Source organism: Colletotrichum godetiae, assembly GCF_030913485.1.
Source record: "Colletotrichum godetiae strain CBS 193.32 chromosome Unknown BDP55scaffold_6, whole genome shotgun sequence".
NCBI classification, from domain to species: Eukaryota; Fungi; Ascomycota; class Sordariomycetes; order Glomerellales; family Glomerellaceae; genus Colletotrichum; species Colletotrichum godetiae.
The window spans coordinates 703,127-719,432 of NW_026851254.1; the positions used below are offsets into that span (position 1 = coordinate 703,127).

Below are 16,306 nucleotides of genomic sequence, written 5' to 3' on the forward strand. Positions count from 1 at the left end.
GTGAGTGTGTGCTGTGCTTGGCCTCCATTCCAAGGTTGTCGTTGGCGCCCTCCTATTCACTCGAGCCGCCTCATGTTCCTGGCTTCTGATAGCTCCAACCAGTTCCTGTTCCAGTCTCTCCCCCTCCCCCATGCTCCCGAAGCTTGGAAGAACGCAGTTACGCCGTCGTGTTGCCCCTCCACCGCCTCCAGCCCTCATCAAAGCCCCTCCTTTTCTTTACTGCCCCTTGCTTGTGTCATATCCTTCTCCTTATTTCAATGACCTCCCCCTCCCTCCCGACACCATAACTTTGTTTTGCTTCTGTGCAAACCCCACTTCACCTTGATCAAGTCACTAAACAGTCTCTACAGACTTACCGCGTATTGAAACTACTGAATATCAGAAGAGGAGAGAGGAGCACATCACAAGAGGTTACAAGTCACTCAATATGCTCGACGCCAGGTCCTACCCGCTGCTGGTCGGCCTGCTTGTGCTGGTCTGCCTTGCTCAGCCGACCTACGCCTTCGGAGCTGGTAACATTGCCAGCATTTCCAAGGTCGAGGGCCAGAACTGTGAGTCCCTTTTCTTCCCGTCCTCGTCTGCCAGGCAGAACAGGTCTTCTAACTCTCCTGTCACACAGGGCGCCACGGCGATATTGAAGATGCCCTCCTTACCCTCGCCATGGCCCGCGCCATTGGCGGCAAGAAGTTCAGCAAGATGATGGTTTCCCGTGTCTACTTTGGCAACTGGCTCAGAGATTACTCTCAAGCCATTGATGTCGGAACCGTCAAGTCCGTCTCCGCCGAGGCCATTCGTCTCCTTCTCTGTGTCTTGGGTTTCTTGACCTTTGGCTACGGATCCAAGGAGTTCGAGGTCACGGCCGATCGCCTTGGCTGCTACCGCCCCGAGGACCACATCGACAACCCCAAGAACTATGCCGACAACGAGGATGCCCGCCAGTACGACCGCCGTCTGAGAGCCCCTGTCGACGAAAATGTCGAGCTTGGCATTGACCGCGAGTCCGGCATGAAGAACTACATTGCGAACGAGCAAGCTGGAATCATGACTTCCGCCGCTCACGTTCGCAACCTGTTCGCCCGCTGCATCGAGCTGGCCCGAGGATACTCCCGCAATAAGAACGAGGCTGATCTCTACGAGGCCATGCGCCTAATGGGTACCGGTCTGCACTGCTTGGAGGGTACGTTATTCAATCACGAAGACTGAAACAGTCTTGGAATCCCGCTTACGAGGTGTCATGCAGATTTCTTTGCCCACAGTAACTACTGCGAGCTTGCCCTGATTGAGCTTGGCGAGCGCGATATCTTCCCCCACGTCGGCCGTGACACTCAGATCCAGCTTAACGGAGCTAGAGGCAATGTTTACCCGATTGTCACGGGTACCTTTGGTGGTGTTGACTTCCTTCACTCCGTCACTGGCGAAGGTACCTACCCTGTGGATGCTCCGACATGATCACAGCTAACAGTTACCAGTCTCCGATAAGTTGACCCAGAACGAGATTGAGGAGCTCGAGGGTACTCTCCAGGAGAGCAAGAACAATGATACCAGCATTCTGCGTAACCTTCTGGACATGATTCCCGATGGTATCTTTGGCGGTAAGCACCAGAGCAACCGGGTGGACGAGCTCCAGAGCAACGCGACCTCGTCGCAGCTCCAGAACATGCAGGTTTCTCCCAGAGAGCCTGAGGAGTACACCCGATACATCCAGGATGTCTTCAAGCAGATCATGCCTGCCATCGAGTTCCACGACGAGATTTTGCAGGGCATTTCTGAGGCCATTGAGAAGATTCCCGTCCTGCCCAAGATTCTTGAGCAGCTTGAAGAGCAACTGTCCAAATTCGTCTTCTCGGTCATTGCCCCCTTCATTCTTCCCGTCATCAACCAGATCCGCAACGAGCTGCGCACTGGTTCCGCCGAGATTATCGAGAGCAGTGAGAAGGAGCAGCACATCGTCTTTGACGATGACCGCAGCACCGACCCCACCCACTCCATGTTGTCCAAGGACCACTTCACCAACGTAAGTAATACACCACTAAGCAGGCGAGAGTTGTGGCTAACACTTCAATAGATCCTGAACGAGGTTGCTGGCCGCTGCGCTGCCAAGACTCTCCACTGGGTTGTGCCCCAGCTCATGGAGGCCATCGATAACGACAGCGTTGATGTTAACCGCACCTTGAACCGCATTATCTTTGGTGTCCTGCACCACCCTGCCCAGCGTGACATGGGAGACGATGGCGCTCGTGAGGGCCGTCAACAGATCTTCCAGTTCTTTGAGGAGTGGTGGAACAACATGGACAGAAGCCAGCAGGATGACTACCGCCGTAAGTTGAGCCGCGAGGGTGTTGAGCGCGGCGAGAACCACAAGGAAGGTGTCCACGACACTGGACACGGTCACGGCTGCAGCGGAAAGCTCCACATGCGCAAGCAGTTCGGCGAGCCTAAGAACTGGGAAGACAAGGTTGCCGACCAAGCTGCCGGCGCCATTCTCGAGGGCGCGTCTGGCGCCATCGCAAATCTCGTTGGTCAGCAGACTGGAGTTAAGGTCCCCAAGTACAAGCACCAGCAAGAGGAGGAGGAGAGCGGTGGTGGTGGTGGCGGCGGCGCCGGTGGTCTCATTGGTTCCATTCTTGGAGGCGTCTTCAAGAAGGACGAGACGGAGACCCAGCATAGCAGCCGTCGTGACGACGATGGTGGCTACACCCAGACCACGACTGAGTACGGTCACCACGGAAACAAGTATGGTCAGGCCGAGTACAGCGAGACCCAGTACCCTGGTGGCGGCAGCCGTACCGAGTACCGCAAGTATGAGCAAGAAGACGGCGGCGGCGGACGCCGGACCAGTGGCCGCGAGTACGAGGAGACCACCGAGTCCCGTCCCTCCTACGGCGGTGGCTATGAGCAACGCACCGAGACTCACCGGTACGAGGGCAACACCCAGTCTGGCTTCAGTGGTGGCCGACGTGACGAGAACGACGGCTACGGCGGTCGTCGTCAAGAGGAGAGCAACTACGGCGGCAGCGGCGGCGGCTATGGCGGCGGTAGACGCGATGATAACGAGGGCGGCTACGGCGGTGGCCGTCGTGAGGAGGAGAGCAGCTACGGCCGCCAAGAGCAGAGCTATGGCGGCGGCGGACGTCGTCATGACGAGGGCGGCTATGGTGGCGGCGGCGGCGGCGGCTACGGAGGTGGTCGCCGCGAAGATGAGGGAGGCTTCGGCGGTGGTGGTGGTGGGTATGGCGGTGGCCGTCGCGATGAGGGCGGCTACGGCGGCGGTAGACGCGACGACAACGAGGGCGGCGGCTACGGACGCCAGGAGGAACACCATGGTCGTCGCCGTGACGACGACGATGAGCGCCGCGAGGAGGGCGGCGGCGGCGGCTTCGGCGACTTCATTGGCAAGGTCGCTGAGCAATTTGGCGACAACAACAACAATAACCGCAGGTGGTAGGACCGCTGTGGCTGTTTCTCTTGATTCTTGGCAAAGATTGCTGCCGGCTGTACTCTGGTAGATGATGACGACTGGCTTTATGAACAGGGGTAGCTTGGGGGTTTAAGCTACGGATACAGGTTTAACGAAGAACAATAACAAAAAGTCTTGCTTCTACGTATGAGTTCAAATGTGTTGGATGATGTATGTGATGTGAAGGTTGCATGGTGAGGATCAGCCACAAAATGTAGACTACATTGATTTTCTTAATCCCCAAGGTTCATGGGTATCAGTCTTCTACTAGATTTGACAGCTTGAGTGACGTCCAGCTTTCAGTCCATCGTCAATCACGGCTATTAAGTGCCGGATGACCGTATTATCATGCGCCATCGAGCAACAGCATAGTCGACCCGACTGATCTCTTACCACATGGAGAATGGAGGACATGACAGATACGTTCCGGATGCTACCCTTATTACCCTGTCTAGTGTCCAGGTAGACGGGCACGGCAGCATCGTTCAACGGCATTTTTTTGCGGGGAAGAGTGGTAGCCAACGCCCGATCTGTCACGGGAATCTCTGGCCGGGACGCCGAAACGTTGGGGCATACGAACCGCGATCCCGTGATGAAGTTGAATTTCTGGGGTAAAGGTAGACTGGCTGGCTGGTCACGGCGGTTATTGATGTATGTATCTTTTGGCCTTTTGACTTTAGCCAAGTCTTGCTATATATTTCAATTCTTCATGCGCCCTCGCGCTCCACCGTGTCTTTGGAGGTCTTTTGTTTCTGGTAGATTGGGGGGGGGGGGGGTTGAAATCCTTTTCCTCCGGCCAAGTTACACGCGTGTTAGTATTGACAGTGAATTAGCTGGGATGAACGGTTCAGTGATCAAAGGAGGAGGTTCATCGAGGCCAAATCCCACGCTATACTACTGCGGTCTTTTCTTTCATGGAACATGAGGGGGGACGGGACGGCAGAGAAGGGGGGGGATTATCGTTGTAGTTTTCTTGGTACGGGTAAAGTTGGGTAATGACATGTAAAATAGCCCCCCCCCCCCCCCCCCCAACATAATATTCACCCTGTCATTTACTTTGGGGTTCAATGGAGAAAACGGAGGTATCACGCCGAGGGAGAAGGAGGGAGCGTAAGGTGATAGGATTTAGATTGATATGAAAAGGGCCGGATGAGTTGTCCGGCTTTTGGAAGGTAATGAGATAACTGTTGCCCTTACGTTTCCCATCATCACCCAGATGATCCTATTTCTTTATGATCCGTGATATACGACATATTCCGTCCTCGGCTCCATTCGACTCTTGACTGTTCAACGGTCTATATAATCACTAGAAAGCCTACACCAAACATTCTACATCACCGAGGTAACTCATCACATCTCACAGAATACCACGACGAAGCCATACAGCCATCAACAATATATCAACAACATCTCAACAAAGACACACCTCCCAAAATGCAAGTCATTTCCCCTCTACCCCTCCTCCTCCTCCCCATCCTCCTCCTCCCCCTCCCAACACACGGCCAATCTACAGGCAGCACAACCCGCTACTGGGACTGCTGCAAACCCTCCTGCGCCTGGCCAGGCAAAGCTTCCCTGGCCACCGGCCCCGTAACGACCTGCGACCGCAACGATAACCCCCTGACCGACGGCGGCGCCACCCGCAGCGGATGCGACTCGGGCGGCAGCGCCTACATGTGCAGCGCTCAGTCGCCCTGGGCCGTGTCGGACGACCTGAGCTACGGCTGGGCCGCCGTGCGCATCACGGGGGGCACGGAGGCGCAGTGGTGCTGCGAGTGCTACGAGCTCACGTTTACGAGCGGCGCCGTGGCGGGGAAGAAGATGGTTGTGCAGGCTACGAATACGGGGGGTGATTTGGGGCAGAATCACTTTGATATTGCGGTTAGTTCTTTTTTCTTTTTTTCTTTTCTTTCTCTGTTTCCTGTTTTCTGGTTTTTGTGATAGATACCCTTTGCCCTCGTCCTGTTGCGGATTATAACAATCTCCTGGGAACTGTCGGATATGCAAGTGGGGGACTGAAAGGACGTCGACGCTCCTGACGAAGTGACGATTTCCAAAACGGAGACGAACTTACAGGAGGGAAGCCGTTATATGAGACCAAGCTCCGTCATGGCGGCAGAGAGACCATCAGAACGGCCCCCGTCGGAAGCAACAAGATTTTTGCGAAGAAAGAAATCCCATACTAACATGTCGTGCCAACAGATCCCCGGCGGCGGCGTGGGCCAGTTCAACGCCTGCACGGATCAGTACGGAGCGCCGGCCAACGGGTGGGGCCAGCGGTACGGCGGTGTCAGCTCCAGGGCCGAGTGTGACGGCTTCCCGGCGAAGCTCAAGGCCGGGTGCTACTGGCGCTTCGACTGGTTCCAAGGTGCCGATAATCCGAGCGTCTCCTTCCGTCAGGTGACTTGCCCGGCTGAGATCATCAATAAGAGTGGCTGTAGGCGCCAGTGATGGGCTTTTAATCCGCTCCCGGGGGAATTTTTTTCCCCTTATAAATCTCAAGTTTCAGCGCGCTGGAGTTGACTATGATTTGCTCCGAAAACTCTGGCATCTCCCTAGAATGGTCTTGGACCACCTTACGTAAAGTAACCGACGTTCGTAGTGTGCCGGTCGTTGGGCCATCTGGAATCAAATGCCAAGAGCTGTGACTGATATAGAACGAGAGAGCCTTCGTAGCGAGCTTCGCCTTGGAAACTGAGCCAAGAAGTCCAGTTCATGAAGGGGTTAAAGAGCGGCCCATCCAAGAGAACCCGCTCCATGTTGGTGGTGGTGATCAAGCGAGCAGATTTGCCCCTCCAGCCATTGATCTCTCTTAGCCTACGGAGTAGCTAACCAGATGTATGAATCTCACGACATACTCAAAGCACACTCCTCTAGCCGGCCATCATCTAGTTGCATCCTGAAATGAACGATGCTGTCAAGTTTGGCTGTGCTGCGTGGCTGTGTTCTGGGCAGGTAACGGGTACCGTCCCTAGGTGCTTTTGAGGCCACAACAGTACGGAATCTAAGAAGCCAAGCCAGAGCCAAGATCTTCACCTGAAAATTCAATGTTGCCCAGGAACCCTCAGGAATCTTGACACAGCCACAAAAGGCGAACACCTGCTGTATCGTGGAATCTGCCAACATTGTGCAGAAGACGCGCGGTCAAAGGCAGGGTTCAGTGGCAGCCCGTCAAAAGATTCCTTTGGCGTTGCCATTGTTCTCGGGCGTATCAGTGTCGCAGCCAGCCTAGATGCTTTGACGAATCAAGCGACAGATCAGTACGTGACGTAGAGGGTCGATCGGCTTTTTTTGCCGGTTGAGACAGCAGAACGGTGCCAGACCGCCGCGGCCGGGAGCCTCCAGATTGCCGAGAACGGCGCTGGGGAAACCAAGGCCGGCTGTCCGGCACCTTCGGCTAACATGGAAGTAGTCAGGGTAATTGTTCAAGAATTGATTTTTCGGATTGGTGAAGCATGCAACATTCCGGACGAGACCAGATCAGTTTCGCCGGAAAATGTGTTCTCTATTGGCAAGGGTAGAGCAGTAAAATTGCCAACCGTAGGTGTGGGAGATGGCCCCTGTCCCAGTGGATCTGACCCAGGGAGTAGCCAATGTTTCAATGACGTCTGCTTGGGCACCCACGTTTGTGAGGGGAACCTAGCGCTGGTACTCTCCATGTACCTTCGCTTCAGGGTGCCTAAGTCCGGACGCCGGAGGAAGTTTGCAGAGTAGTATCGCGACAAGTGGGAATGTAAGAAAAATCAAATGGCATGGCATATAATTTCGAATTTGCCAGCAAGTCCATTGCAGACGTGGTACCTCTGTGAGGCTTGTTGCCATCTGAAGGGATAGCAAACGTGATGAGGTATGAAGTCGGGATGCCAAGAACGGGCGGAGGTCGAGTAATCGGGACTAGAAGGGAGGGTCTGGTCGCTAGAAGCTTTTCGCGCTGATTGACTTGCAGCGGGAGAGACATCGTAGGATCCCGACTGTCGATGTTGGTGCCGGTATCCATCCTGATTTGGTGCAGGGAAAGGCACTGGCCCTTGTGGAGGATAACAGCACGCAGGCCACGCAATGTGCGCTTCCGATTGTCGAGCGCCAAGGGGGCGGTCTGAGAGTGCGCGTCCAGGCTATTGGCAACGATATGCAATCGAGCGTCTTGCAGCGGTGCTGTTTGGCAAAGCGGTCGATTTGAGCCGCAGACTAACAATTTGGCGTTGGGCTACTTGCGCAAATGGTACGATCCTATGCTGTGCCTTGAAGCAGTAATGCAGTGATGCGAAGCCGCCCATGTTTGGTCCAAGAAGTTACCAATCCCGTGGCTTTGAAAAAATTACTCCTTGAGACGCAAGTCGGGCAGGAGTTATAATGTGCAAAGCGCTATACATGTATGGCGACCGTCAATCGTATCGGTAGTACGGATAGAGAGCCACGCGAAAGGTGCCGTCAAACCGGGAGACCCGAGTGAATGAATGCCGAGAACGCCCGGGCGGGCGTGTTCGAGCTGTCATGCACATCGGCTGGAGCAAAACGTCTGGAATTGTCGGCACAACTTGCCCATGACTGGAGACCGGGCCCGTGTGGTGGGAGAAACTCAAAATCTCAAGGGGAAAAGGGGGAGGTGGGAGAGACTGCGATGCGACGAGGCTAGGAGGCAAACTTCGCCGACTGGTCGTAATCAGATCGGGCATCGCAGTACCGCCGTTGCGGACGATGGACCAGAGAAGAAGATTTGACAACTCTGTTGGTCAAACTGAACGGAGAGATGCTGGTGTCCGTATCCGAAGGCGGCGGCGGCGGCAACGCCCAGAGCAGTTGGCGACTCTCACGCTAAGACACACAGTGTTAGCTTGGTATTTTAGCGGGAATGAATCAGAAGGAGGCCACGAATCGTTCCCCGGATGAGAAGACTAGGAAGACCATTCTCCTGGGGCTATCAATGTGGAACGTAGCCAGGGTAGCCTATGAGGTTTCATAGCTCGTGAGAGAAACGCAGAGGGAAAGCGGGTGCCATAATGACTTGCTGATCCGGCGAGGGTGGGAAGCGGGAGCCGGCACGGGGGAACTGGGTAGGTCGTTGAAAGATCAGACAAGCTTTGGAGGGAATCGAGGTAACAAGAAAGCTTAGCCATGATGACATGCGATCCGATGGGCGTCAGTCGAAGCATTGGGCTGGGGATGCCGTGTATCCGTAGCCGTGTGATGTGCAGGCTAACACGGCACGGCGGGGGACATGTAATGAGACTGTTTTACTTTTTCCTTTGATTGTTTGTGGCATGCGGTGACCGACACGGACGGCAAGAACGGCAACAGAATGATTGATTTGCAGATGGAAACGGCTGTGGTTTGTCCATTCTCTTTCTGTATGCGTACCAACGTCGAATAGCATCCGTACATAGTTGGGCAAGCAGATGCAGGGCTGCAGGTACAGGGTCTTGATTCTCTGGGACTACTTGGAGCCAAGTATAGACAATAGCCGCTTTGGTGGTTGGAATTGTTGTTGGTTTTGTCTGCCCGCCGGCATCCCGTAATAGTTGCTTGGGAGTTTGTGGTTTCTAGTGGGTGTGTCGTGTCGTGCTAAGAGTTCGGCTCTTCGGCTCGAATGCACTGGGATGATGCATTTGGTGATTGGTACATGCCCGGACTCAAGACACGCGCAGGTGAAGTGATTTCAGGTTGTGCGGGGCGTTGGCTGAGGTGAGAAGCTCCCGTGAGCCGTCAATGAGAAGTCAGGAACGATCTGTATCCAGGTTTCCAGGCAGGCACGAATGACTCTGGGGTACCTACCGTCTGGAGTCAGAGTCGGAAGGGAAGGAACAAACAGCAATTGGGAAGAACCTTCCTTCCATCACCTTATGTAAGGTGTTAAGGTGAGTGTAAGGCAGTCGAGGTACATCGGCAGGTACTCGCCGGTACATCTCTTCCCTCCCGATTCCCTTACTTCCGAATGGTCCGTCGTGTTTCTCTTTGCCTCGTCCAGCTTGGGTTGTTGTATAGTTGTGCTCGCTCTTTGGCTCTGGAGCGTGAGTACAAAGTAGTGAGGTGTGGTCGACGGCCTCCTGAATCCTGACTGGCTACCGGGGAACTTTCAACAGTCTCCATCGCGATCCACTCCACCATCTCTGCCAGCCTACCCGTAAGGTACCTAGGGTGCCGTAGGGTGCCGTACTTGCGTATCAACTTCTGGCTGCATCTTTGCGTCCAATTCCATCCGCGCATCATGAGAGTCCCACGACAGTCTTGACTCCGTTACTGCACTTGCGCCGTATTCAACCTGGAACGCTCTCCATTCGACTGGTGTGCACAATCTGCTGTCCAGGTAACTGATTGGTACACAGTCCACTCCTGACAGGTCGTTGTTAAGTACATCATGTAACACTCTTCTCTTGTTCGAAATCAACAAGGCAGAAGAGCCCGCGTATTGTAGGATGTAAACGCCAGCCGGAACACCAGCGGTAACCACTAGGCAGGTAGCTAATTAACGGTGTGCGGTGGCCAAGGGCAGTGGGAAGGCCCAGCAGCTTAACAGCCAAGGTACTTCAGCAGTACCTGCTCTTCCTCCTCTGGGACAGGCGGGTAGCGACAACGAGGACGAGGACAAGTGCAAGTGTGAGGACAGGGCAGGGAGGCTGTGCATCAGTTCCCTCGCCCCTACTTTACATACCATGTCCGGCAAGGTCAGGTATGAACAAAAAGTACCTTGCGGGTTGCTTCTTAGTGCCCGACGCTCCAGACTGCTGATGATCCGATACCTACAATTTGGCTGCGGATACCTCGCCCGTGCTCGTCACTCATGTACGGAGTACTTTCGTACCTCCTGCCCCATGCTCCAGCCATTTGGTCGTCCACCTCACCTCAGTGCCCGGTCGTTCAAAGTCATCCTCCATGCCATGCCACCCGGCCACCACCCTTCTCTCCCCAAACTCCCCCAACACCACCACCACACACACACTCACACATACTTCACAGTACACACCCGATTCCCACTCTCAACTCTCACCCCCCGTCCTGGAACCCGAACCTGGACCTAGACCTGACCTTGCTTTCCCTTTGACCTGATCAGTGTGTACGAATACAGAGCGCACCTGCAGCAAGCGCACTGGGAACGACCTGACCTGAACCCCGCTTGGCATTGAAAATCGCGCCTGCCCCAGCTCGCTGACCTCCCATTCAATCGTTTCTTCCTCAGCTCGCCTTTTGGTCGTCTTCTGCCTGCCATTTCACCAATTTCATCCTCTTCGACTCGGATCGCGACTCGACCTTGATCTGGAGGTTTCAAATCGTAAGCTTCGCCTTGAACCGACTTGCCACACACTACTACTTCCCGTTCGACAACCTCAGACCGAATCGGCCTTGAAATCATTTGACCAAGTCCCCGACGACCCCAATTTCCCGGCCGTTTCCGCCTCGTTCGTTCGTTGGCTATCCCACCTGAAAGCTGGTGTTGATTCCACTTCCCGAGCAGCCACCCGCGATTTACTCACACCAGGTTGATGGTTTCAATACCCTCAACCCGTTCGTTGAACATGTGAGGGAAGCATGTGTAAGTCGTTGTATACCCTTTCCATTTCCAGCACAACACACACAATAGAAAAATCATGCGTTTGGTTATCTTGCCCATAGTAAGCAGATGAACGTCTGCCGTGCTCTCCCTTTTTTGCGCCGGCCAAGAGGTGCCAAAATCCCCCGGTCTTGGCACAACTCACTGACGTCTCACAGCTCTCGAACAGATTCGAAATGTCGTGTATGTCTCAGCAAAACTTCTCTTAGATGCCCGCTGCTTTCGATGCCATCGTCCCCGTATTCCTCATTGATGCGCACGCTTCTCTGCTGCTTTCCCGTTGACTCCCTCACCATCTCGTCGCACCACGCTGCAGCTGCCTTGACCCGCGTCACTGTTTCGCAGCGCCTCTGTGGGCAGACCTCGGCGCGAATGCCTCACCACCCGCATTTCCCCAACCACGACCTTGCGTATCTTCAACCACCAGCTAACCTTTGCACAGTCTGCTGTTCAGTAACCCCGTTTGGTCGGGCGCAAATACCGTCCCCTCGACGCTCATCAAAAACATCACCTCCCTGTCGGTATGTCTAGTCGCTACCGTTCTTACTTCAAGTCTTCCTCTAAACCATGTGCATAGAGCAAGGTAGCCTACCAGGACACCATCACAGCAAACCTCACTACGCTTAGTACGACAAACACCGAAACGCAGGATGGCATCATTCGAGGCCTGCTATACGTTCCCGACCTGAGCGTCACAAACCCATGTTTCGAGCAGCAGTACGACATAATCCCCCGAAATGCCACTACACAGGCAGAACTTCCTCCCACCAACTACAACTTAATTGCGATTGCGCCATGGTTTAATGCGACCTGTACCAAGGCCTATCTTGCATCCGCACGACTCGATCCTATTCGCGCTTTTATCTTTTACCGGCCTAATAATTCGACGAATGAACCCCAGGGCGCCGACTCACCGATATGGGACCTTGAAGATGGCGATGCATGGCGCACCCAGAACCGGTTTCCAATTTTCGCCGTGCCGGGAGCCGAAGGCACCAAATTTATGAAGCAGCTTAGCCTCTATTCTGGGAACATTTCCGAAATTCCCTATGGAGAGGAAATCCAGGAGATCTACGACCCTCACGATAACGACTATGTCCGTATATGGACGGAGCTAACCATTAAGGACCGCGACAGTGTCCCTGCCATGTGGACATGGATTCTCACGGTTGTTGGCGTCGTAATTTTCATCATCGCCTGTCTATCACTCACGATGCACCTAGTACAAAGAAGACGGAGAATCTCATTACGAAGGAGGGTACTCAGCGGGGAAGTTGACCTGGAAGCGATGGGAATCAAACGAGTAACCGTGCCCGTCGATCACGTCAAGGACTTCCCGCTTTTCACGTATAGTTTCCAGCCGGAAATGATCAGCACACCTTCTACAACAAGGCCACCCAAATCTGTAAGGTCACCGCGAAGCATGCGGAATGACCAGCGAACAACATCCGAATACGCCGGCCCGAGATCGAGGGCCCGAAGAGCTAGCGTCAACAGCTCGAAAAGCACCGTCGCTACGAACTATCAGCCCCAGTGCCACATCTGCTTGGAGAACTACGTGGACCGGGACTCTGTTATTCGCGAACTACCTTGCGGTCACATCTTTCATCCCGAGTGCATCGACGAGTTCCTGAGTCTCAACAGCTCACTGTGCCCGATCTGCAAGAGGAACATGCTTCCACCGAACTACTGTCCTAAGATCACGAACGGCATGGTTCGCCGCGAGCGGGCCATTCGACGACTGAGGGAACGGGTAGTATTTGACGAGTCAGACGACGAAGAGGGGGAGGTGAAAAGCAAGCGTTGGGGCAAGCGGCTATTCGGCACGGACAAAGCGGCATCATCCCCGACGGAAACGCCCATGACGCCCGTTCTGACTTCCAAGTCCCCAAGAACGGTCCAGGAATCAGCAAATGTCGATACTTCTGTGGATCTCGAGGCTGCACCCCTGTCAACTGCACAACGTGCCCTCGAACCGACCCAAGAGGAGCAAGAAGATTCGGACCAACCCTCAAGCCAATCCGAACGTCAAGAACCACCACATCCGCAACCTCAGCCGCCCAGACAAGCTGCCGCAGCCCCGGCTACTCACCAAAACAAACGCCGGAAAGCAGGTGGATTGCGGCTTCAGATGCCTGGATCAGACTCACATCAGAGCCATCCACGGCCTGAAGGACGCAAGAGCCCATCTCAGTTGGCAAGAGCACGAATGAGAGCGCTTGCCGGTACACCCTTTGACGATCCAGATGGTCGTAATCCAGCGTGTAAGTACAAATTCCATGCGAACCCGACACCGACAATATGTTCTGACCACAGCTCTAGGGAAACGTTATGTTGTCAAGGTTTTCCCAGGATTTTCATGAAAGTTGCATGCACTGGAAGCATGTCATCAAATTCGGAGTCGCATGGTGCAAAGGCGTTTTGGATCAGGCAGTAGGACTGCCTTTGAAATTTTTGAAAGGCAAGCAAGGGAACATTATGATGCATATCTACGACACTCCCTGGTATCCACCTCTCAAGAAGGTGGTGAGGAGACTTTCACTTCACAATCACGACGATAGACTCGGTGGGCTCGGAATTGCCCTCGGACTGCTACATTTTGGCAAGGAACGTTTCTCTTGGGCTGCTGTAAATAGCCCAAGCTTTTGGACTGGATATACCCTATCGGCACGGTTAAGCATCAACGGCGATTTGGAGGAGGGTATGAATTGGAAAGGTCCCGTAGAAATCGGCGACGGTAGCTGTGTACTGCTCAAATCAGGTAGACTTGCGTCAGCCAGACAAAGCGGACAATGAGATCAAAACTTGAGACCTATCATGGTGCAAAAGAGAAACTTGTTACAGCGTATCTCCCGAGTGTGACATGAGGTATCCAAGTCGGACTTGATTTCTGTTCAGTTTGTCCTACAAGATACAAGACTTCTCCACACGTGGTATTTTCGCTATTGTCGTTTCATCCGAATCATGGTATATGCCAGCTTTCATCCCATTTGTTTCGCCAAGCCGAACTAATTGATCGTCTCAAGCACTTCCAGTTATGCATTATAAACACCCGAAATCTTAACTTTCATCCACTCTTCATGTCTTGGCAGTTCCATCTGCTGCCATGTTGAATTGTCTAGTTCTCCTCTCATCATGACCGTCCCTCAATGAGCTTTTCGTCTTCCTTCGTGCCACCTCTGGCCAGCGCTTCACGGATGCGGTCGTTCTCGGCTGCGCGAATCCGCTGACGAGCATCTTCCAGCCGTTCGACTCCACGGTCGATGGTCTCAATGTGGACCGTCAACGGGATTGCAATGGTCGAATCACGCACGAGCTCGGGAGCGGCAACGCGGTCACGGAGATCGCCCAGCCCGGCCTGGATCTTTTCAAGATCGACAATAAGAGCCGATATCTGCGCAACGGCTGTGACGCGCTGCCTATCCACCTGGCGTAGAAGGGAGAGCTGGGCGTTGAGGTTGTGCAGGCGTTTGTTATTCGCACCGACAAGAGTCCACAATGTCCAGAGAACCTCGTCGCGACGGGATTTGACCGAATTCGAAGAGCGAGTGACGATTTCGTAGATTTGATTAAGGTTCTCCTCCGCCTTCGTGAGTAGAAGCAGAACTCCTTGCGCTTCTACTATGAGTGAGGAGATACGGTCAGAGACGAGGGCGGTATGCTCGATGTATTTGTCGAGAAGGGTCCGTTCGGAGAAAGGCGTGACTGTGGGAGTAAAGGGGTAGAAGAGCCAGCTGGACCACTGGGAAACCAGTCCCACATCTGTTGTCTCTGATGCAGAGAGCGTATCAAGATAGCGAGACGTCCAACGGTTGATCGAGATGACAGAGTCGACGGCGGATCCCACATGCACGTTGAACTTTTGTAAGTCGGAGGCCGTCAAGCGGGCGGTATCGATATACTCGTTGAACTCATACACCAGCTCGTCCCGCTGTGGCAGTTCTGAATACCGAACCATGGTACGTAGATCGCGTATCGAAGACTCAGAACGCTTCATTTCCATCGGTAATGATACGCCATCGGCACTGCGTTCGAGAACTTGCTCAAATTGTGACTGAACGTTCATGAGGTCGTCAAACTCAACGTTGGCAGACTCGGATCCTGACTCCTTGCCTCCGCCTGGTGAGCTGGTGAACGAGGGGCAAAAAGGGAGGTCCAGATATGCTGCGCCAGGGATGCGACAGAGCGGCGAGAGGGACGTTGTGAGTGACTTGGTAACCATATTTTGAAGCATTATGGAGGCACCAAAGAAAAGCCAGACTGCAAGACACAGCGCCAACGGCTTTTGGACATAGCCAAGGGCCATGCCAATGACGTTGAAAACCCATGCCAAAATGTTGAAGGTTGCACTTGGTAGAGATTCTGACAGGCGCTCCGTGACGGTCTTGGGCTCAGCGGGTTGATCGTAGTAACCCCTTGCTCTTCTAGAAGTAGGACTTCCATTGCTGGCTTGGCGTATCGCACGGCGCCGCACGTCCTGCTGCTGATATGAGACGTCGCCGGGGCGTATGGTCCGCGAGGAGTGACCGCTACTGTGTTGGGGGCTGGTTCCAGTCCCTGAAGTAGAACTGAAGCGCATGGATGGCATGATGAACTCCGGTTCGGGAGAGCGGTTGGGATCTCGTCGTACGGTGGGTTGAAATGGAGACCGAAGGATAACTCGCTCATCGTCCGCCTTGTTCATGAAATCTTGAACGCTGTGGTGCGACTCCTGAGAACCGCCGATGCTGAATGACTGCGACGGAATTTGTGACGGCTCCGTTAGAAAGCCATCGTCCTCCTCCAGGTCGTTGAGAATGGACGTGTCGAAACTATCATTTTCGCCGCCTTCTACCAAGCGCCAAGAACTCTCGACGGGTAAATCTTGTTGACAACGTACAGGCATCGTGCCTGACAATATCGGCGAAGCCTCGAGGCCGTGGCTGAGAGGATCGTTTTCTGAGTCTCAAACGGACAGGGAAGGGTATTGTGTCGTGTCAAGAGATGGTGTTCTACCCATGGGCAAGCCAATTATATAATGTTGGATGGAGTGTAGATGATCTCGCGACGCGCCGAGCGCGTAGAGTGGCGAAGTTAATGGCAAGGGTTGGGACGTCGTAGCTGCCTTGATATAAGGCACAATACTGATGATTCCGGATGCTATGACCGTACTAGTGAGTCATTCGACGGGAGCTAGTAACAGAAACGGGTACAACGGTCGTTGGCCAAGAATAGGCAGAGACAAAGGACGATCAAGGCTTGTTGATGTTTAGAGAAGGTTTACAGACGTCCCAAACATGTCGACCTCTGGCGTCATAGGCTCC

At 54.0% G+C, this 16,306-nt stretch overlaps 5 protein-coding genes across 5 annotated transcripts; 3 read left to right on the top strand and 2 right to left on the bottom strand.

Annotated features, from left to right (window-relative positions):
* The first annotated feature begins 313 nt into the window (after window positions 1-313).
* Window positions 314-3,585, top strand: BDP55DRAFT_345149 (heterokaryon incompatibility protein Het-C). Its single transcript, XM_060566954.1, has 5 exons — window positions 314-551; window positions 620-1,177; window positions 1,241-1,420; window positions 1,470-2,014; window positions 2,066-3,585. Exons 1-5 carry the CDS (start codon window positions 428-430, stop codon window positions 3,443-3,445), a joined length of 2,787 nt encoding a protein of 928 aa, XP_060434011.1. The 5' UTR covers window positions 314-427; the 3' UTR covers window positions 3,446-3,585.
* A 1,306-nt stretch (window positions 3,586-4,891) lies between these two features.
* BDP55DRAFT_602967 (family 45 glycosyl hydrolase) lies at window positions 4,892-6,231 on the top strand (the record flags this gene model as incomplete). Its single annotated transcript, XM_060571067.1, has 2 exons — window positions 4,892-5,338; window positions 5,660-6,231. 2 exons carry the CDS (start codon window positions 4,892-4,894, stop codon window positions 5,906-5,908), a joined length of 696 nt encoding a protein of 231 aa, XP_060434012.1. The 3' UTR covers window positions 5,909-6,231.
* A 628-nt stretch (window positions 6,232-6,859) lies between these two features.
* Window positions 6,860-7,771, bottom strand: BDP55DRAFT_345176 (uncharacterized protein). Its single transcript, XM_060566956.1, has one exon. The coding sequence runs from the start codon at window positions 7,452-7,454 to the stop codon at window positions 7,137-7,139; it is 318 nt and encodes a 105-aa protein (XP_060434013.1). The 5' UTR covers window positions 7,455-7,771; the 3' UTR covers window positions 6,860-7,136.
* A 2,336-nt stretch (window positions 7,772-10,107) lies between these two features.
* On the top strand, window positions 10,108-13,366 carry BDP55DRAFT_724879 (uncharacterized protein; the record flags this gene model as incomplete). The annotated part of the gene is made up of 4 exons (XM_060578946.1): window positions 10,108-10,124; window positions 11,446-11,524; window positions 11,581-13,267; window positions 13,326-13,366. 4 exons carry the CDS (start codon window positions 10,108-10,110, stop codon window positions 13,364-13,366), a joined length of 1,824 nt encoding a protein of 607 aa, XP_060434014.1.
* Window positions 13,367-14,136: 770 nt separating this feature from the next.
* Window positions 14,137-15,888, bottom strand: BDP55DRAFT_544291 (uncharacterized protein; the record flags this gene model as incomplete). The annotated part of the gene is made up of 1 exon (XM_060568469.1): window positions 14,137-15,888. One exon carries the CDS (start codon window positions 15,886-15,888, stop codon window positions 14,137-14,139), a length of 1,752 nt encoding a protein of 583 aa, XP_060434015.1.
* Window positions 15,889-16,306: the final 418 nt, after the last annotated feature.